At 39.3% G+C, this 22039-nt stretch overlaps 1 protein-coding gene across 16 annotated transcripts in view; it reads left to right on the top strand.

Annotated features, from left to right (window-relative positions):
* Nucleotides 1-5679: 5679 nt before the first annotated feature.
* The window catches only part of LOC121901266 (short transient receptor potential channel 7), a 63817-nt gene continuing 47457 nt past the window's right edge, over nt 5680-22039 (top strand). For 5 of the 16 annotated variants that reach the window (XM_042417955.1, XM_042417960.1, XM_042417959.1 and 2 more), the window contains exons 1-6: nt 5837-5965; nt 6679-6704; nt 7858-8079; nt 8277-8353; nt 9782-9876; nt 11464-11590. Coding sequence is in view for 9 of the 16 variants with exons in the window: in XM_042417951.1 (XP_042273885.1) it covers nt 15053-15540 (488 nt within the window). In the remaining 7 variants the exon portion in view is untranslated. The other 11 variants (XM_042417946.1, XM_042417951.1, XM_042417950.1 and 8 more) reach the window with 11 other exon arrangements.

The following is a 22039-nucleotide window of genomic DNA, read 5'->3' as shown; positions in this document are numbered from 1 at the left end:
GACTGAATTCCCCGTCTCCCTCCCAGTTTTCTTCTGTCAATCATATATTTCAAATGCTCTGCAATAGTACAGCTCAGCCATCCTGAGCCCTAAACCCTAAACTTTATATAGTCAGAGAAAGAATACAAAACACAACTCCTTCTGCAGCCTTTATGTTCTCTGCATCACATTCTTTTTATCTTCCATCTAGATATGCTTTAAATTATGCTGCTTGACAGACAGAGATAATAATGTTAAGTGAAAAATGTATGTAACAACATGTGTTTGTCCAATGGGGATTTGATGGATACTTTAAGTATTTTCACTCACAGAAGATCATAGTTCTTCAATGTAAGTTTCAAACAGGGTTTTCACTAGTTAACAGAGATAGGTAATGTCAACAAATAGCTATAGCTACACTGCTCTATATAAGGAGTATTGCACTGAAGCCGAGCAATTAAGTCATGCTTGCCTCAGCTGATTGGTATCAGCTGCTTCATTCATGCTTCCCCATCAGTGATTCATAAATTTGTGTTGATTCATCACGTTCTTTGAGTGCTCCCTCAAACAGCAGCAGCCTTTTCCACCAAATGCTATATACTCAATTCGTCGACATACATTCTTACTCAACTATTAAATACTATATTAATAGCTACAAATGTTTTCTTTTAATCAGAAATTCAAGCATCAAAACATTATTTTACATGGATGTAAAGTTATATTTGTGCACTTATGTGCAGATATTAAGATATATTTAGCAGAAAAGTCTAATCTTACCGAATTTACCTCAAAAATCCAAAATGCACCCCAAAAGATTCTGCTATGATAGGTACAGTCAACTTTAAAAGATATGTAAAGCTGTCTTGTACAAAGGTATTAATGTCATTGGTTGTTTCTAGCCAGCTAATAGCTGATGCTGATATAGTAGCCTACATAATCAACATAATAATCAAATGCAACTGATAACCAATCAGTTAATGCTTGCAAAACATCAGTGTTATGTTGGTTACATCATCAGGCATGTTAGGGGTGATAAGTGACTTGCTCAAAGGCAAATCAGTGATAGTTTTTTGGCTTGGTGGATGAGTATGTTGCTCCTTTGTGATCTTTCTCTTTTCATAAGATTTAATCTTTAGGAATTCATTCTTGATGTTAGCAAGGCGTGAAACTATCCTGTAGCATAAAGATAAAAGGTCTTTCTCATATAATCAGCCAATATGCTCTATGGTCTCAGTGTTTGCATGTACCATTTCATGATGAAGCACAGGCCTTCATTCTCTTTTATTTAAATGTGTCGGGCTACTGGCGTGATCATTAGCTGACACTGACAACCAGTATTTCATCTAATTTAAGTGCCTGGGGAAAACTAGACATCTCATTTGAGTTTGAGCAGTCACTGCAAGTTAGTTTCTCACTCTGCCAGGTAGGCAGTGGAGCGTTGGCTGATGCAGCCGGGCCTCTAGTTCTGTTTATATGTGTATGAAGCCATCATTGGAGTTTGGCATTACTATGGGGTCTCCTCCTGAGAATATTGGCTCTGCAGACTTTTGTTATTGTATTGGTGTATTTAAATTTGTTTTGGCTGTGAGGAAAAATTGCATTGAATGTGTTATGTGGTTGATTGATTTCAACTGTGAGCCTCTTCTCACAATTAAATGATTACGGTTCGATTTGACTGTGTATCCGTGTATGAATTTTCAACTTATGCCTTGAGCGAATTATTGACATGCATGATTGAGAACTATAGTAATAGGATGGCCTGATTTATATGCTAATTGGACAGCTTTAAATTTCACATCACCACAGACAAAGCATGCTAAAATTAACACTAAGGTGAACTTCAGCCTAAACATAGTCACATACAGCTAAGCATACAGTCTATACAGTTGTGGATGAAAGCTATTACCTGTGGCAATAAAACCATTTTCATTCACTAATGAAATGGAGAGATAGTCATAAGATCAACCGCTTTCATTATTTAATTTTGTTAGATGATAGATTTTCATAAACTGGGATTTTGCTGAAGATATTATACCACTAAACTAGCAAGAGAGCCGGAAATTATTATAAATGATGCTCCATGCAGTTCCCTGACAGGTGTGTGCAGTTTGTTTGCAGTCTACAGTAAATGTTGGAGTGCTCGCAGTGGTCGTCAAGAATACAGTAAATATCAGCGAGCAGAGGGCAGTTATAGACTTGAGATTGACTGTTTCTGCAGCGACCAGCTGAGTATGACCTTTCATTTATTGTGAAAAATCTGAAAAACTTCTTGACTAAATGTAGCCCAATTTGGAGCATCTTAGTTGGGGCATACCATGTAACCACAATGTTTCCAGTGAGACTGTAGCCAGGAGTCACCACCTCTCCTCTCTGTGTTTTCTTTCTATCTATTTTTCACCTGCAAATCACCACAAGCTATATTTTTATTGGTTGCTAAAAACATATTCAACATAATACACAGTACAAGCCTCTGGTCAGTGCAATCTTCATGCAAATTTAATGTAATTTTCTGAAAATACTCATATCTCTGTGTGAAAGAAATCATCTTTCACACAGAGATAATCCCACTTTTACAAATTCATATGTCTCAGATCTTTATTAGATTAAGACTGCATGCTTTTTGGTTTGAGGATAATGCTGATATTTCTGTGTCTATATATTTTCAACTAATCCTATGTAGAGACATGAACCAACAATGGATTTGAAAAAAACAAATCCGTAACACTTTACTTTAAGAGATGTTTAGCATTTATAAGCAATATATTACACATGGTTTATCACACACTATAAGGTAGTTGTAAGCAGATATTAGTGTCAATTAATTCAGAGTAAGTCAAAGTTTGGACACACTTTCTCATTCCAGAAAGTGTGTCCAAACTTTTGACTGATACTCTATTTGTCAACAACTATAACTCCTCCAGTTGGCACCCATAAGTGGAGGCTGGCGTATAAACAGATAATGAATCACAATTTAATAAAACACAGTTATAATATAACTATGTCTTCACAGGATTATAGTGTCTTAAAAAAAATGTGTTAAATGTTTACATACAGCTTATAAATGCTAAATAGGGGGACGAGTGGTACCAACAAATATTGTCACTGTAGAAAAATGAATAGAAAACATCAAACATTAGGGTTTGAGTTCTATCATTTATTTGTTTTATATTTTTTGGTTTTCATATTCCTTATTTTCAATTGAACAAATTCGGTAGCCTGTTGTCTAGCTACTAGTCCAGCCACTAGCTGTCATGGAAAAGCACTCACTCCTGACAGCACAACCTTGTGTCACTTTCACTTCTTTAATGTGGAAAAGGAAATCTAGCCAACCACTTCATTCCCTCTGGGCCTTTTTCAATTTAAACCATGGATTTCCCATGGCTGTCAAAGCTGGGTGAGACTGAGATGAAGGGTTTTGGCAAAGAAACTTGAGGTGTAACAAGCCAGTGATAAGGCTTGTGTGGGTTCACCATGAGGCAAGAGGCGGATATAGTGTGAAGTCATTTACAGTTCAGAGAAAAGCCCCACGTCACTGTAGCTGTTTATGTTACCGGGACACAGAAAACCTTGTGGGCCCTTTAACTGATAAAGTGATACCCCAAATCTATTTGTTTAACATCAATTACTCAACTGTTGGGCCTGAAAGTTAGTTTGACCTTCACTGAACAGCAACTGTGATCCTGTTGGTTATAAAAAAAACTTGAGTTTTCACGGTGGCACGCTCAAAGCTGTGAGGAATGCACAAACAGAAAAGACATGACTGAAGGAGAGGCTGGTTGTGTTAAGTCCATTAGGATGCGGGTGGAGTCAATTCAAGAATATAGTGGTGGAAAGAAGAGGAGGTTTTAAAGAACTTTACACATAAGGACTGCATATGTGTGTGTGTGTGTGTGTGTGTGTGTGTGTGTGTGTGTGTGTGTGTGTGTGTGTGTGAATATGTGTGTATGCCAGCATATGTCTGGGCCCCCTGTGGGATTTGAATGCCATTACCTGAGCCATTTATTCCTGTACTCTGCATTGGCAGTCAGGGGAGTAGGCAGACCCCACAACCATTTCCCCGAAGAATTACATTCATATTTTACAAATACTTCTGAGGAAAATGCATTGCATCCTAGTATGTTTGTTTTTTAAACAACATATTGGAAAAATGTTCATTTTAGACAAACAGTATCTGTAAAATGTTCGCTGTCAATGTTTTTCATTTGTTTTCCATATAGTAGCCAATAGCATCTAAAAACATGATTAAGAGATTTATGTGTTTAGGTAGCAATTATCTAAAAGAGTTAAGGGAGTACTGTGATACACCGTTCACTGATTTAGCATTCCTATAACATTGTTGGACTCACAATGGACAGTTTTTTTTTTAAAGTATTAAAATTGATGCAGCAGAACCAGAGATATCGTCTTTTTTATTCCATGCATTCTTCTTTCTTGTCAAAACCTGTCACCTACATTATCCACAATGCAGCACGACTGCTAGTACTGGCAGTTCTGTCAGAGATTCAGGTGTGTTGAGCCACAGTAGTGGTGGCTGAGGTGACCTCAAGCTGCTACCCTAAAGGAGAGATGACGAGTGGGCTGTTAACCTCACTTCTTTCTAACTCCACATCCCTAGATTTATTTCATTTTCCAACTTGTAGTCTCCAGCCCCAGCCGACGCTGACTCATATCACTTGAGGCGCTTTATCAGACTCCCTCTGGAACCATAAAAGGCTTTACACTTCTTTTTTTTCACATATTAAATATGCAGTAACGTTTGTACTTCCCAAGACCTGCAAACAGACTTTGATGTGTAAATTTGATGGAGAAACATTGGAGTCATGTTGATTACAGCATCATGTATGATTAGGCAACAAAACCACTTAGTTGAAGACAAGGAAAGATCATGGTCTTGATTAAATACTGAGAAAGTCAGTGCTGGCCAAGTAAAGTGAAGTTAAGTGCTTCGTACACCCATCTGCCTTCCCGACTCTCCCTCTTTTTTTATTTTTCTGCATTAAGAGAATGTCACACCACTTCCTACGCTGGAATTAAATATTGTCAATTAATGTAAATCACTTCCACAAACTAATTGCATATGACAGTATACGTACAGGAGGCAGGAGCGGGTTCCATTTGGATCTGTAACGCACAGTGCTTCTCATAAACTACGGCATTACTGAAACAATTCATCAAACACGCCATTGCAAGCACATGATTGAACATGAGGGGTAAATGGCATATGTTTAAAAGAAAATACAGACTTATGTGCTCCAGCTATGGAAAAAAGTCTTTACTGTAAGTGGGACACAGCCGTAAAATCATTGAAGCTGAATGTGCTCATTTACATACCAGAGTGAAAAGAAGGAGCTTGTGTTGTTAACATGAACATATGAGTTCTTTACAGAATAAACCAAAGAAATTTTTATGAGGTCCTTATATGAGTGAGTAATCAGTGATGAAAGTGTTTCGGTAACACTTTATAATAACCATCATTAATAAATATGAAATTGATAGTTAATCAAACTTTAATTAATTAGGCTATAATTTGACATTATTTTAATGTTAACAAACAATTAAATTATAATAAATAATGTTTACTAATTATTAGTAATGCTAAAATGTATGTTATTTTATCATTAGTTTGTGTAATATGAAATAATTAATTTTTGTGACAGGTGTTTCAAAATTGAGGTTTAGAAAACTTTGCAGTAAGTTGAGTCCAATAACTCAACTCTCACTTATATCAAAAGTTCCTGATGAGCCGCTCTGTTTCAACAGAACCAGGTTGAACTTATTGTGTTTGCAGTGTTGATTCTTTGTTTGTGGAGTGTGCCATGAATTATTTTCCATTAAAGACATGTAAGTAAGCTCCTCTAATTCAGTGTTTAAATCCAAGTTTTAGCCTTTTGTGTAGAGGTGGGTTCACCTGAATGAACAGAATAACTTTGGTTAATGGAGAGTTATGCACCTAATATAGGATAAGATTTAGTGCAATTTGCAGAAGGTAAATGAACGTGTGTATATTTTTAACACTGCACCAATTTGATGCAGTTTGTAGAAAGTTTGGTGCTAATCGTGATTTGCGTATTAGCAAGATAGCCCGCGTTAGCATGTCGGTAAACAGATATGTCTGTAAGGTAATGTCGTTTAATGCAGTTATATCACCTGAATGAAGACTTGTTACAGTCTATAGTAGATAAATGCATGTGTATGTGCATATCTAATACAATACCAGTTTAATGTAATTTGTAACAAATGTTATGCTAATCGCGTTTAGCGCATTAGCATGGTAGCAACAGTAGCATAGCTCTCAATGTGGTAACTTAGCACCCCACAATACTGTGTATTAATGTGTGGTATTATTGTTAAGTTAGGTAAGAAAATTAAAGTTAGAGCTAGTACACTCTAAATAGTACATGAGATTTGGTTGACTGAGGAGAGCAGCTTCAGTCTGAACAGCCAGAGCACCGTGTTGGTCTGCTGTAGCTTCAAAGCCCAAAAATTGGTGATCAGGACAGCCCTAACTGTTGCCTGGTACTGAGTGGATATCTAATGCTGGTACTTTTACTTCGTGCACCTCTGTGTAAAATAATGTTTTTTTAAATTATGTTATTGTCGTTTTGTAGAAAGGTTTTATCACTAATCTGTTGTGTTGACTTTTTTTTTTTTTTTTAATCTCATCTCTTTCATATCCCACCCTGTTTATTTGTGGTGCAGTGCTGCAAGTCAACATTGACTTAAAGGTTTGTTCATAAATGTGTTTGAAATTGATTATATAAATCAACTGCAATTCTGTTACTGGTGCAAAAATAATTACTCTTCTATAGGTCAACTATTAAACATTTAATGCAAAAAAGTGTATTAATGCTTTACAAAGCACTTAATAACCAATGATTACTTATTGTAAAAGTCAATTGCAACTTCATAATGGCCATCCAAATAATGTTTATAGATGCACTAGCTCGTATTTATTAACCATTTACAAAGTATTATAAACATCAGTTGCAACTTCACAATAACCACCCAGATAATGTTTATAGATGCTTTACTAACCATTTAACAAGGTATTATAATCATCAGTTGCAACTTAATAATAGCATTCAAATAATATTAATAGACGGTTTACAAACCAATTATTAACCATTAAAAAAGTGTTACAAATATGTGATCCATCTGTCTATATAATGTTTATAGATGTTTTACAAACAATTTCTTTAAGGTTTACAAATCATTTGGTAATCATTAACAAATACTTAATATAGTATATAAAATGTTATAATGTGTGTAACAATAAACTGTTAAATAGTTTCATCAGGTATGATACAATATATAATTTATAAACTAATTATTTTATATTACACAAAATAATGATAAAATAACATAAACTATAGCATTACTAATAATTAGTAAACATTAATTCTTTCATTTTTTGTTAAGAATAAAATATCTAATGTTGTGTTTGAGGAACAGTCAAACAGTCTTAGTTTTCATGTCCTGCCATCAGCGTACATGTCTACACGTTTTGTCACACTACTATAGATTTTTAATGCCATTGATGTCTGTCAGACATTTGCTAGTAGTATACACATGACATTTATAGTTTAATTGACGAGTTTGATTTTTATTTTGTGTCAGTTTAAGTTATAGTTTTATTTGTATTGATATAATCATTTAGCATCAAAGAGCAGTTGTGTCTTCTTATCGACTAGTCAAGTTTTGCACTTTCAGTCTCTCTTGCTGTGCAATCAATATTGATTTGTAAATTAGATTTTCACTCAGAGACATCAGTACACAAGCATTTAAGTTTGACTCAGGTGGTATGATTACTTAGTAGGAGGACTCTCACTCGATGACTGTGATTTTTAATGTTTTTCTCATACATACTGGGGCATCCAGTACTCCAGCTGTTTGGCTGAGGGAGCAGCTTCCCTGCAGTGTTGGTCCTCCCAGCATAAGCCACTGGTGAGAATAATTGATGGCAGGTATTACTCCAGTGATTCGCTCTGCATGAGGGAATGAAACCACAGCTGCACAGCACTTCCCGCATCACACAGGCTACTAGCTGGAGGTTGTCAGCACTCTCAGCCAAAGAGTGCAAAAATCTGCATCAGCCACATTGTGAGAAAATTCTCTAATTGTCAGCAAGTGATACACTATGCAAATGAACTCTTTTGGATTCATCACTTCAGCATTATTTTGATTGACTATTTGAATACCTGCTATATAAAGTCTCAAATTACAGAACAATTCTCGACAAGGAAATGCATCCTTACTGTTCCATTTAATTTCTCCATTCAACACATTTTGTTTGTCAGGAATGCATAATGCGGTTTAAACAATGGAGACACACAAGAGGAGCTGACAGCTTTCTCTCAACTGAATGGAGACGATAGTGAGTATCGTACAGACCACACCTGAGCATATTTTGACGTACTTCATCTCGTACTTCATCTAATCAGTGGAATAATATCAGTTGTCATTTTATCTCGTGGCCCTCTGGGGGCAGCATTAACTGGGCAGTACAGAGGAAATTCAAATTCACAACAAGCAACAACAGCTGGTTTGGCCTTGGGGAAGCTTAGTAACCATTTCTCCCTTTGTCCTTAACCTGTACATTAAATTAATCAGTTCATTCAATCATTGTTCCTCCTGAATTCTTTCACCCGCAGAATTTGCCTCTTTCAAGGCCAGGTACACACAGTGCAAAAACACATTTCAGCTGAATCAAAAACACTTTCCATAATGACTTTTTAGTCATGTGTCAAGGTGAGAATGCATTGAATGCACCAAACCAAGGAGAAAGTTTATGGATTTCTTTTTTTTAAATACATAAAAGTATAATAGTAACGCTCATTAGGTCGCAAATAAATGTACATTTCTGCTAGATGGGCTGCATTCTGATATTACATTCCTGCAGTGAGTGCGTATGCTGTATGGGCACTGGTGAATATGAGAGCGTGTTTATGTGTAAATTATAAATGGCAATGACTGCACACTCTTGTGGATTGAAACAAATCATGCCATTGTTTTTCAACACAGCAGAAGTGTCTGTGAATGTGTTTGTGCAATAACAGAAGAAACTGATAAAAAGAAAGAGAGAAGAACTTCTCAGAGCCTTTATTTGCATGTATTTGCATGGTTTTGTGTGCATGTGTGTGCACATACACTAATGGCATATGTGTGGGCTGCAGTTCAGACACAGTGTCTGATATCTGTAATAAAGGCTAGTCGGCAGAATACCTCATTAAATCTTCTGTTGTAAGTCATTCATCAAACCCTAGCAAGCACACATAATAAAAGTTTTAAACACTTCAGTGCCTTTCCCATTGCGCTGTACCAATGAAATATGCATAGAGTATGTATTGACTCCAATATCTGCCTGCTACCACAACCTCAGCTGTGCAAGATCTCACTGGTTGGGGTAGTAGTAGTAGAGAGAGAGAGAAAGGGATGAAGTAAGCATACAGAGTAAACCAAATCTCAAATCTATGAGGAAACATCACTATCATCTGCTGTCCTCAGAGGAGTGCTGCCCCCACTGAAGACGTGTCATTGATCAAGTGACTAGTAAAATTATCATGAGGTCGATGGAGGGTGTGAGTGATTGGCTTTTGTGCCCTTCCTCCTCTGACATATTAACAGTGACAGGGACAACAATGAACATTGGTCTGTTGAAGTCAATAGCACAGGACCCAGGTTGACAGACGGCGCCATTGTGCCACTTTTAGCCACATCCAACAACTCAGACGCCTTGAACAGTGAGGTCTGATTTGGGTCAACAAATTCTTATCACTGTTTTTTCCCACCTTTTACCCCACAGACACCATCTCTCAGCAAGAAATGTGTCCACCACTGCAGATTTTGGTTAAGACTAAGATGTTGAAGCCAGAAATGATGGACCAGCGACCTAAAAGGGTATGTTTTTGTGGCTCTTACATGATTTGAAAATGTTTTCTATTACTTTAGCTTGATAGGTGATGTTTCAAATATACTGGGACTGGATAATCCTGGCTTTCCAAAAATCCCCAAAGCACCTTCATATTAATAAAACCAGTTTCTGTGAAATATACAGTTTTTTCTAATCCATACAGGCTATGAAAAGATAGTAAATACAAATATGAAATGAAACCTTTAATGATCATATAAAGTGTTTTATGTTTTGTGCAGCATGTGACCAACTCCTAGAAAACTTGTGCCTCCATACCATTTTTTAGTAGACAAAATGAGCTTTGAGTGAGACAATGTTTGACAGCAGGGAATGAAAAGAGGACAGGGTGTGAAAAAGAGGGGGAACAGAAGCCGGGTTGAAAGTAATTGACAAAAGACACTGGGACATTGGATGATTGATTTTTGCCATCCTTTCCCTCTCTGCTGTCTCTCGCTATCATTTGAACTGTGTGCAACTCTGTCTTCTAAAAATGATGTTCACGTTCAACTAATTTGCATAATACATTTCACAGGAGACATAATGGAGCACAGGTCATGTTTTGAATCAACATAACATGGTGATGTCTATATTGAACATAGAGTATCTGCAACTGTTAACTGGCCAGTGATGTTTACACAACTCAAACCTCAACTACTTCTGACCACAACTACAATTTCTTCTAAACCTTAACCAGGGTTTTTTATAAGCCTGTCTTGTGGGAACTCTCTCCAGAGTCCAAGTCCTGTCGTTTGTTCTTTGAATTTGAAAATTGGAATAATTTCTACAATGACTCGTACTGTACAGTATGTAACTGTCAACTTATTTTCATCACATTACTTGTTTAAGTAGCCTATTTGTTTATATAGGCAGCATTCATGGATGTACTTCCCAGTCTGTGTACATGCTGTGAGTGTGAACATATGAGCTTGAGTGCATAAAATTATATACTGTTTGCCTTTCTGTTATACAATGGCACATGGGTCTTATCTCAAGCACTATTCCATATACAAGTAACGTTTCTAACCCTAACTGTGGACTGTGTGCGCTTGTGTGTGTCTTAAAGCAAGTTAAACATCAAAAAATGGATATGTAACCAGTACGACTTTACTTAAATTTGTCATTTCCCATTTTTCTATGTCCACTACAATCTACTTTAAACTCAGCATTGATCTCCTACTGGAAAATGTAACTCAGGACACTCAATTTTAAAGCAGTGGTTAAATCAAATTATAGAGATTATTCTCTCAGAATGAAGAGACCAGGGGAGATCCATTATAATATAGGAGACTTACTGTGGTCAGAATATCAATGGTGGAGGTCTGCTGTCCTCTACATTCCTGAAAAGGAGGAAGGAAATGAGGGCTTGGTGAACCTGTTGGGACAGCAGGTTTGCGGCTTTCTCTCTTCAGGCAACACCATAATCAGCTTAGGGCTGCAAGAGTTGATAGCCTTTTTGATGCACTTTTTGTCTGGATGCCATAGGTTCGTTGAGGCAAACACCTGTTGAGGATGTGGAGCCAGGACTGTGGGTTTGACGGGAATTTTTATTTTACCTTTATTTTGTTTCCCTCTAGAGTATGTGATAGTTGGCATCACCCAAGAGGCACATCTGCTGTCTCCTGTCACAAGAGGATGGGATCCTTCCAACAGCTTGGCCAACAGACAGGACTGACTTAGCTGCCCGAGGGGTGTATCATTCAGGTACGGGGTTTTCTGCCAGATGCTGTAGGTAGCTAACTGGCGATGCCACAGATTGGGGAGGACACTGAGTTCCCTCCACTGAAAGCAGAGTCTATAAAGAGGAAGAAAGACCTTTAAGCTCCATAGGGAAAAGGTAAAGGGAATCAGAGATGGTCTCTGCAGGTTCCAGGGTCTAATTTATGGATGTATTCTTCTCTTAGGTATACTGTCTCCTTGAGAATTTATTGGGGCTACACATTTTAATGTGCACAGTAAAAGAAGTGTTTGACCATTTGAACTGCTAGAGGGATTTTGTTGATATTAATTCAGTCAAATATCTTGATCTCTGTCCTTGCATCTGTCTTTAACCAACTAGGAAAATCTCAAACATTTTGAGCGGATAGGTAGTTAAACAGGCCATTTTCACAGTAGGGAAAGCACATGTGTAAATAATCAAATGAACGCTGGCTAAAGTCCATTCAGCAGCCTCACTTTCAGGGTCCTGGTATTGTGCATACAGGCTTATCATTAAAGTTATTAGTAACACCTTGTATTATAAATCAAAAAGGCTGCTGTGGAAAAAGGCCTATACATGATGTAAGATACAGTATGTTACAAACATCTCCATATCAAGAGCTTGCTGTCTTTGTTCTGAAATGGACATTTCACGCTGAATCACAAAGGACAGAAAAGTGCTGTTGCACCTTTCACTGCTGGTTGAAATTTTCAAGAATGTCACTTTTCAAAACCCACCTCAAACAGTGATTTCCCAGCAGGAGTTCTGTCTGTGACGGACTACAGAAAACACCTGCTGTGAAACTAGTGATTGGGGTGATGGCAGAGAATTTCGAACCACAGGGAGACTCTACATTATTCAGCAGAGACTTGCCATTTAGAGTAAGTAAAATAGTAATTCAGCTGTTTTTAATATATTAATATTCCTAAAGGAGTCTGACCTGTTTTTTAGGGTTCTGCAAATCTGCAGTGGCTTAAACAGAAAGATTAATAGTGAGATTTAAACAACTAGAGTACTATGTAATTGTTACACTTGAAGAGTCTATTTACAAAAACAGATAAAAGCCAAAATGAATAAACAAACACCTGTTTGATTGATACTCCATGGAGTGCACACACACACAAAACATTATTTAGGATAATAAATGCAAACACCTGTTTGATTGATACTTCCTGGAGTGCACACACAAAAAACATTCTTAAATCCTGTTTTTTTGTGTGCAGTTCAGGTGTCAAACAGGTGTTTATTCATTTTAAAATGGCTTTCATCTGTTTTTGCAAATGAACTCTTCACTTACTCACTAAGACACAGGCTGCCTTTTTGAACATTGTGCCTCTTACAATGGCACAGTTATTATAAGCTTGGCTGGCTGTCAAAACAAAAAATAGTCTGGAGAAAGGTTTTTTCCTAAGAAGTGTATTGTAGCTTTGAAATCATACACATACGCTTACAACAACCCTTTTCTATTTCAAGTCCAGAGAGGTACAATGGTACACACACACTTTCTGCCATTCAGTGGCCCTTGACTTTCACTCAGGATTACACGTACAGTCAGGTGCACAGTTTCCCCCAATTTTCCCTAATCTTTTCTGTAATACCTGTGGGGTCAGATTTAAAATGGATTAAGTATGACCTTCAGCAACAATAATGCATTACTTATTAGATGTTTCCTCCACTCAAGGTCACCATGTTCAAATGTGAGCATATACACAAGCACAAGCTAGTGTTTTAATGGGAGCTTGCCAAAAGTGAACCCACAGTCTTAATGAGTGGCTTGCATCAGTCATACTGTAATTAAAACATGTGTAATTAATCCTGCAGGGCTGCTTCACTGGTTTTTCAGCTTCAGTCTTAATATTCTAACATGAAAATATTAAATGGGTCCCCTAGTTTCATAATTTCCCAGGAAAGATATTATATGTCAATCTCATTTCAAAACATTTTCTGGGAATTACTTGGCACCAAACTAATTTTGAGCTACTGTTGTGGGGCATGTTGCCTAGAGTATAGTGGCAAACTGGTCAGCTGATGTAAATCTAAAACATTTGTCTTACTCTGTTTTTGTGAATTACATTTAAGTGATTCAAACATGAGGAAAATATTTTTTACATTAGAGATTTAAAAGATTTTTAAGGGAATTATCATTAACCAACCTTTTTTTCATAAGGATGCCTTAAATTAGGTTATTAACGATTTGTGACCAAGACATGTACTTGGTGGGACATTTTACAGTTGAAAAATTAACTTGTCAGTGCTCTATGGTGGATAAAAAAACATATATTGTTTTGACACTGTTGATACTGATACAGACACTAGTTTACATGGTTTAACAAATGGACCTCTGTCATATATTAAAAATAGAAGAATAAGTAAGTAATTAAGAAGTTTCATTTAACAAATAGTATAATCTACAGATCCACAATAGATAGTTTTGGGAGCTGTTTTCTACCAAAGGTAAACACCACTTTGTCATGTGTGTTAATTTGATCTTTTGTGACATGTGTGCATGTACTAGGTGCATAAATACAAGGATAGATCAAAGAGCCGGGTTAGGACTGGTTATTGTCTGTGTGTGGGTGCAGGGAGTCTCCATCGTGACTAATGGGTCTCTGCCTCTAATTACAGGACCACACATACACACACACACACACACACAAACGTACACACTAACAGAGTAAACATTCAAACATTGCATCTTCTTCCTCTTCATATTTAAGGTCAGGGATCTATAAAGGTTTGTGTCCACGTGGGTCTAAACCCACCAAAGATAAGACATATATAAACATACACCTGAGATAACATATAGGCTACTTCAAGTATTAATTGTTTGTTCTCTGGAGCAATAACAAGATTATGTCCGTACCAGTAATTGGCCAACAACCGGTGGACATGTTAACCCCTTCACTCTCCAAGCCGCCTCCAACTCTTTCAACTTGTTTCTCTCTTTCTTCCTCTCTCCCTCACCGTCTGCTTTTCAAAACATGACTTCAAAACGACTCTACTCACACTGTAGACTTTCTCTTAAAATGGGATCGGCTTCTAAAAACGTCGATTATGTGAGACTAGTCTCCTTGTGTGTTTTTGCTTATTAAAACAACTCAATGAAAACTGTTTCAAAAGTACTAATTTTATAACATCAAACTGAAAAATTGTAAGCTATTTGTACTTTTTTTTTCTCGATAGTAACAGAAGAAATGTTATTTTGTGGGTAAATGCAATGTGTAAGTTAAGCTATTTTTGTGATGTTGCCACTTTTTCATTTTCTTCCATTTTGTAAAGGGCTGGCTCCCTGCGCGCGCGCTCACTCTCTAATTAGAGCGCGCACTCTTGTGTAAAGGTGGAGCTTGGCTCATCGCTGCTGCGCGGCTCTGAAGAAACTTGTGTGGTCGAAACTTTGGCAAACGTCGCTTAATGTCTGTCACATAGGTAACATCGTTTAAAGTATATGCTGCTGACGAACTCTACCAATGTCTGACGAGGGAGAAGAAAGCGACAGCGGCGAGAGAGTCCATCTCTCGGAGTCTCCCTCCACGCCTCAGTCTGTCTGTCATCCCAGAGGATCTCCTTCCTCTCCGCGGCCCCAAGACCTCTTCTCTTCCGCCTCTCCGCTGCTGGGGGATACAGACCCACCTTACCTCGCCTCTCCGGAGTCTTTTCACCCGTCTCCTGAGAACAGAGAACCAGAGAACTCGCCGCATTTCACACCACCAAAGTTCCGCCAGCGCACCGGAGACACCGGCTCTCCGTTTCGTTCGTGCCAGGATGTGCGCCTAGATGCTGTGTATGACCGCTACGATCACCCGTTTTCCAAGTGGAGAGGACGAGGCGCGGGGAGCGCTGAGCGTTTTCAGCACCGCGGACAGAGACTCTCCCGGGCTCCGGAGCTCTCTGACTCCGGGAACCACTACTCTGTTGAGCACACAGACGCCGAGTTCAACTCGGAATCCCGGCAAACGTGAGTCCTTTATTTTCAATCACAACTTTTACTCATCGATCCAGAAGCGTGATAAATCAGTAAAGTGGCCAGTTTCGCGGCCTTGGAGTTACATGTGCTTATTTACAAACTGTGGTGTTTTGGAGTAACGCAAAGAAGACACAGAGCGATAGTTTAGAGATGGAGAAGCTATTTTGTGGTTTAATCAAGAGCAACTAATCCACCTGCAAATGTCAACAAGTAAAGGTTAGTTTTGGAGAGAGTAATGTAAAGCAGTAGGGATTCACCTTACTGGCAGCTATAATGAATTAAACTCAGCCGTGCTTTACAGGTCCTTTATGGATTACATCAACGGGACTCGACTGTGTATACTGTACAGTAGATTATGTTAATGGAAAATCATATATATTTTTTATGTCCTGCACTGCTTAAATTTGATCTTAAATTGCTTCCTGCTTCTTCTTCCATGGAACCTTTGTGGTAAATGCATTAAGTTTGTGTCAACTGCGTCATATTTATTTTAACTTGTGCTGAAATGTAGTGTTTTTCTCATAAATATTGTGTTTAGTTCCCATATGACTCTAATGTCTGAAGCTTTCTATTAGCTTTCTGTATTCTATTAAGATGACTATGTGTGGCTGTTGTGTTGTGGTAGAGTGTGTAGTGTAGCGTGTCCCTTGTGAATGCATGTATGTACAGAATGTATATGTAAGGAAGTGAGGGATGTGTGGTTATGAATGAATGTATCTTTGGGTGGGTTGGGGGGGGGGGGGGGGGTTCCACTACAGCCTCTATGTTGTCCTTGTGTTGACAGACAGAAAGGGAGCATCTTGATTGGTTCTGGTGCATGAATACTTAAGCAGCAGTCAACAGGGATTGTGTGTGTGTGTGTGTGTGTGTGTGTGTGTGCACGTTTGTGTTGAGTGTTAGCTTGAGTAAGAGAAAGACATCGGGGTAAAACCATGTGACACTGAGCTGGAGCAGAGTACAGAAATCGGCTTGCACAGTACATCCTCACAATGTCACACTCATCACACGTAAAAACACACTCATAAAGCCCTGATTGGAAACCTCTCTGCCATCTTGCAAATGTATTCTCCTGTATAATTTCTCTCAACTTTCCTATATGTTTAACTATTTTACTTTGAGATAAATGCTCACAGGACCATTTGGTGGATTCAGTCAAGTGCATTCATGTAGGAAGCATCCACAGACACAAATGGGACATAAATGGTGACACTTAATGGATATTCATGCAACACTGCAAGCTTAGCTGTGACTATCCGATATTGAGAATGGCAGGCCCCAGTGTTGGGTCTTTGATCTTTTTTGGTCTGCCTCTTTGATACACCAGTGTTCAGCTTAAAAGGCCTTTCATGAAAAAGAAGTGTGTATGCTCTCACTGGTTACTGACCAGGATAAATATTGGAAGCCTGTGTCTGTGTGTGTGCATGTGTCTGTGAAAGAGAGGGTAAGAGAGGGTGAACATGCCTGTTTCTCATTACCAGTGAAATAGCAACTCACCTTTGATCTTAAAAATTGGCAATTTACTGCTTGAAAGAGCGTCTAGTGTGTGTGTATTTGATAAAGAGAGAGCAAGAGGGGGGGAGAGCTGAGAGTGTAAGTCTTCTCAAATATTCTGCTCATGTTTGTGGACTGATAAAATACTAACTCATTTGTCAGTTCTGTAAATATTCCTGCTGAGTTGAAATTTCATTTTTTCTCCCATTATCCCCAAAATGTGATTTCAAATCTGATTCATCTTCTTCCCATACTTTCTTTTTCTTTAGTTCACAAGTGAATGACCTAACCTGGTTGGTTGCTTTAACTAAATATAGATAAACTGGTGGACCAACATCCGGAAGCTCAATTGAAAAAGAAGATATTTTGATCAATTTAAAACAGATGAGTTTATGATTGCAAAGCTTACAGGAAGTTACAGCTTTTCAGCATTTTCAGTATATGCATAAGCTACTGCTATTATTTAGTTGATATTTCCATTACATTTTAAACACTTTCATTGACAAAATTTGCTGATTTTCCAGCAAGTATATGAGCACATTCTACTTAATTGTATCCATTGACTGTAATGAAAAATGACCTTTTGAAGGACCATATCAGTAGTTTTGCATGTTTCACTCCACTAAAAGTCACTTTTACATTACTGCTGACTGTCATCCCAAGCATTACATTTATTTTTATAATGATTAGCCAATCATCCAATGAGTACATTGTCTTCTGGGCTTGACATCCTAAATACATGATAATAACACTTAGATGAAGCCAATTGTAAAGTTTCAGAAATTGTAGCACTCCAATGAAAACACACCAAAACTGTGACTCAGAATGAACTTGTATATCACAGTAAACTAAAGTAGAACAATTTTTTTTCTCTTTCAAAATGTATTTAAAGCCAGTGTAATATAATCCAAATTCACTATATTTTACATCAAAGAACTATGGCTTGAGAGCCTTTGCTAAAGATACATGAAGATTTTAGAACAAGCTGCAATGGTGTTTTGGAGTTGACATCACCAGTAGCAGTGATGTGAGATAGTTTCTCCCTTTCCTGACAGTTTTGTTGTTAATAAGAGATGGAGCTGCTTGCTTGGAAAGGAGCTCTGAGTGATCCACAGCAGCCTTCGACTTGGATGTAGCATCAGGACGAGAGCTGTGTAGACTCAGTAAATCAAATGAAACATGAAGAATCAAGACTCAATTCTTCAGCTTTTTGCAGCTTTTTTTTCAATAAAAGTTTGTTATTTAGAAGTTGTTCTCTAGTTAGTAAAGTTGAAACCACCTCCCCTTTACACTAGCTGACTATATGCATAGTGTGTAATATAAGCAGAGGTAAACAAGTGGTTAGCATGGACATTCAAACATCTAGCAAGCTAAAAACTCAATATTTTTTGTCAGGGATTTGTTAACCAAAGCGGGGATTAAAGGTGGGTGAATATTGCACTTAAATTCAACAGATAGACAGAAAGATGATTCTAGTGGAATGGGATGAAATATGACATTCTGTATTTTGTTTTAAAAGGCTGTGGGAGCTGTTCTTGTAGCTTGACATCATGTTCTCCTCCACTTATATAGGAAACAAAGTGATCTTGGTTGCAACAATGGTAATGTGTTGAGTACTTTAGGACTTTACATCTTTAAGAAAAACACTATGATTGATGTGGGGATACAATGACACACACTGTAAGCAGACTTACATAAACAAACCCTCCTTCACTCACCCATTTTCTTCCCATTCATCCATTTGTCTCCCTCCTCTCTCTCTCCACACACACACACACAGACTTTCTCTCTCTCTATCTATCTATCTATCTATCTATCTATCTATCTCCATTGTGCCTGCCTCCTCCTCTCTGTGTGACTGTAATTCCACACAGAAATGATGCAGGTAAATTCTATTTGAGATCAGAATCACAAATAGTGAAAGATGGATGGAGAGGAAGATAGAGAAGGATGGAAAATGGCTATTCATTACCTGACTCGAGTTAACTAAGGTTATCTAGTTATGGTTATCTAGTTACACAGACTGTCCCTTCATTTATAAGGAATCCTCACAATGCTTACAAATGTCTGTGAATGTATAGGTGGGGGGTTGGATGAAATTACACCTTACAGCATAATGCGTTGTGGTAAATCAACAACAGAAATTATGACCTTAAAAGCACCATAAAGGTAGTATTCACTGCATTGTATTGGTTTGCATCACATTTTACATATGAGGTATGTGTGTGCACATTCTGTATGCATAGTGATGGTGCTGATCTTGTCACACACACACACACACACACACGTTTGTCCAGTGGTGCACCTTGTGTGTCCACATTTGTTTGTGTTTGTTCATTTGTGTGCACTTGTGTGAATGTGTGCATGTTTGTGTGTGAGAGATAGATTATATTCTGCCTTCTACCATTGATTGGCAGCCTAAGGCATACACAGCTGATTGTGTAAATCGAAAATCAAGAGCTACAGACCTTTTATACCCTTTAATCACACACTGACAAACACACACTGTGTCTGTTTCTTTCTCTCATACACACACAAGCACACACACTCTCCCACAATGATTTGCCTTGGTGAGCTCTCTTCATCTTCTCAGTTCCACATCCTTTCACGCCCCCAGGGAATATTTCTACTGTAACCAGGTTTCCATTTTCACCTATTCTTTCAATGTCAAGGGGAGGATCTGGATGAGACGCTGATGGTAGGGGATAGGAATCTGGCAACAGCAGGGTTGAATGAAGGAAATGGAGGAATGTGGCTGGTGTGAGCGGGAGGGAATAAAGGGCAACAATGGAGGCAGGGATATCTTGGAGGCTTGGAAGTTGTTGACAGGCAGACGAACAAGCAGGAGGACAGGCAGGCGAGTAATGATCCTGGGACACAAGAAAAACAAGTTAGCATGCAAGACAAGAGGAAACTGAATCACTAGGAATATAAAATAAGTTGGCCTTGAGTCACTACCACTGTAGCTACCACTGTGGTTGAAACGGCAGTCTGGCAAAGAGTGGGTGAAGAGCATGGGTAGACATACTACAAGCTGATCAATTGATGAGAGGCAGGTGAGCAGACTGGGAGAGGTGATGAGACGATTGCAGACAGGTGTACAGGATGAGCAGAGCTGGGAGCCAGGAAGGAACGAGGAAGGGAAACCATGTCAACACACACACAAACAAAATATAAAGACAGACAGAGACAGGCAGGGGAGCACTGGGAACACGGAAGGGGAAACACAAGGAAACACTAGGAAATCTTCTGGTACATTAACAGTACCCCCCACCAATGGGCACCTCCAGGTGACCCACAAGGCTTGTCTGGGTGTTCACTGTGGAAGTCCCAAACCAGGGGTGCATCCAGGATGTTCCAACGGGGAATCCAACTGCGCTCCTCAGGTCCATAGTCCTCCCAGTCCACCAGGTACTAGTAACCTGACCTTTCCAGCAACCACGGGACAGTGTAGGCTGGATGATCGTGGATAATGTGAGGGGTGGAGGGCTGCAGCTGGAGGAGACAGTGGGCTAGTGGAGACCGGTTTCAATAGTGAGACATGAAACATGAGTTGAACCTTCCTGTGAGGAGGAAGTTTGAGCCTGATGACAGTGGGGTTAATGATTGGATTAATCTCATAATGCAGTAACAAAGTAGTTTGCAACTTTCTGGCCTGGTTGGTAGTTGGGGGCTGGTGTCTGGTGATGGTCAGCAGTGTGTCGGTTGTGGTCAGTGGAGCAAGGCAGCTCTGACATCCTTCCAGACCTTACTGTAATGGCAAAGGTGGGCTTGAGACTTCACCCTCCAGAGCTGGAAACAGAGGTGGTTGGAAACCCATGGCCCATTCGAATAGTGACATACCTGTGGTGGCACTTGACAGGGAGTTGTGTGTGTACTCAATCCACAACAGTTGAGTGTTCCTGGAGGAGGGGTTCCTAAAGGGGCCACTGAGGGTCATGGTTGGACACAATGTCAATGGGGATTCCATGGAGGCGAAAAACATGGTACACCAGAAGGTTGGGAGTTTCCAAAGCTGTGGGGACCTTAAGGAGAGCCACAAAGTGTACAGCTTTTGAAAATCTGTCCACAATGGTGAGTATAGTGTTGTTACCTTGTGAAGGTGGAAGTCCAGTAGTGAAATTGAGAGCTATGTGAGACTATGGGTAACCAGGGACCGGCAAGGGGCAGAGCAAAGCAGCAGGTGATTGTTGGGAGGCTTTGGCGCAGGCATACACGGTACAGGCGGACACAAAGGCATAGGTGTCAGCATCCATGGAGGGCCACCAGAAATGCTGCTTAAGGAGGGACAGGGTGTGGCTAATTCCAGGGTGGCAGGTGAACCGAGAAGTGTGCACTCACTGGAGGACCTGGGAGCAGACAGAGTCAGGCACAAAGAGACGGTTAGGAGGGCCATTACCTGGGTCCTGCTGACACTGTTGGGCATCCCTGACTACAGACTCAATCTCCCATATCACGGTGGCCACCACAGAGAAAGCAGTGAGGATTGTGTCTGGGTTGGAGGACGCCCCTCTGAGGCGAACTGGTGGGAGAGAGCATTTGGCTTGAGATTCTGGGAGCCTGGAGGATAGGTGAGTGTGAAGGACAAACAACCGCAGAACAACACCCAGTGAGCTTGACAGGAGTTAAGGCGTTTAGCTGTCTGGATGTAAGCTAGGTTCTTGTGGTCTGTCCATACAATGAACGAGTGTTCAACCCCCTCCAGCCAGTGCCTACGCTCCTCCAAGGCGAGCTTGATGGCAAGCAGTTCCTGGTTCCCAACATCATAATTCTTTTCGACTGGTGACAACTGGTGGGGGAAGAAAGCACAAGGATGGAGCTTCTGGTCATTGGCAGAGTGCTGGAAGAGAACCTCCCCTACTCCAGAGTTGGATGCATCAACTTCCACAATAAACTGATGTGAGGGATCAGGATGGATGAGCACAGGTGCGGATGTGAAGCGTCTTTTCAATTCAGGGAAGGTTGTGTCTGTCTCAGGGGTCCAAGAGAAGGGGGTTGC

Source organism: Thunnus maccoyii, chromosome 8, assembly GCF_910596095.1.
Source record: "Thunnus maccoyii chromosome 8, fThuMac1.1, whole genome shotgun sequence".
Lineage (NCBI taxonomy): Eukaryota > Metazoa > Chordata > Actinopteri > Scombriformes > Scombridae > Thunnus > Thunnus maccoyii.
This window is presented reverse-complemented; position numbering and strand designations above follow the sequence as displayed.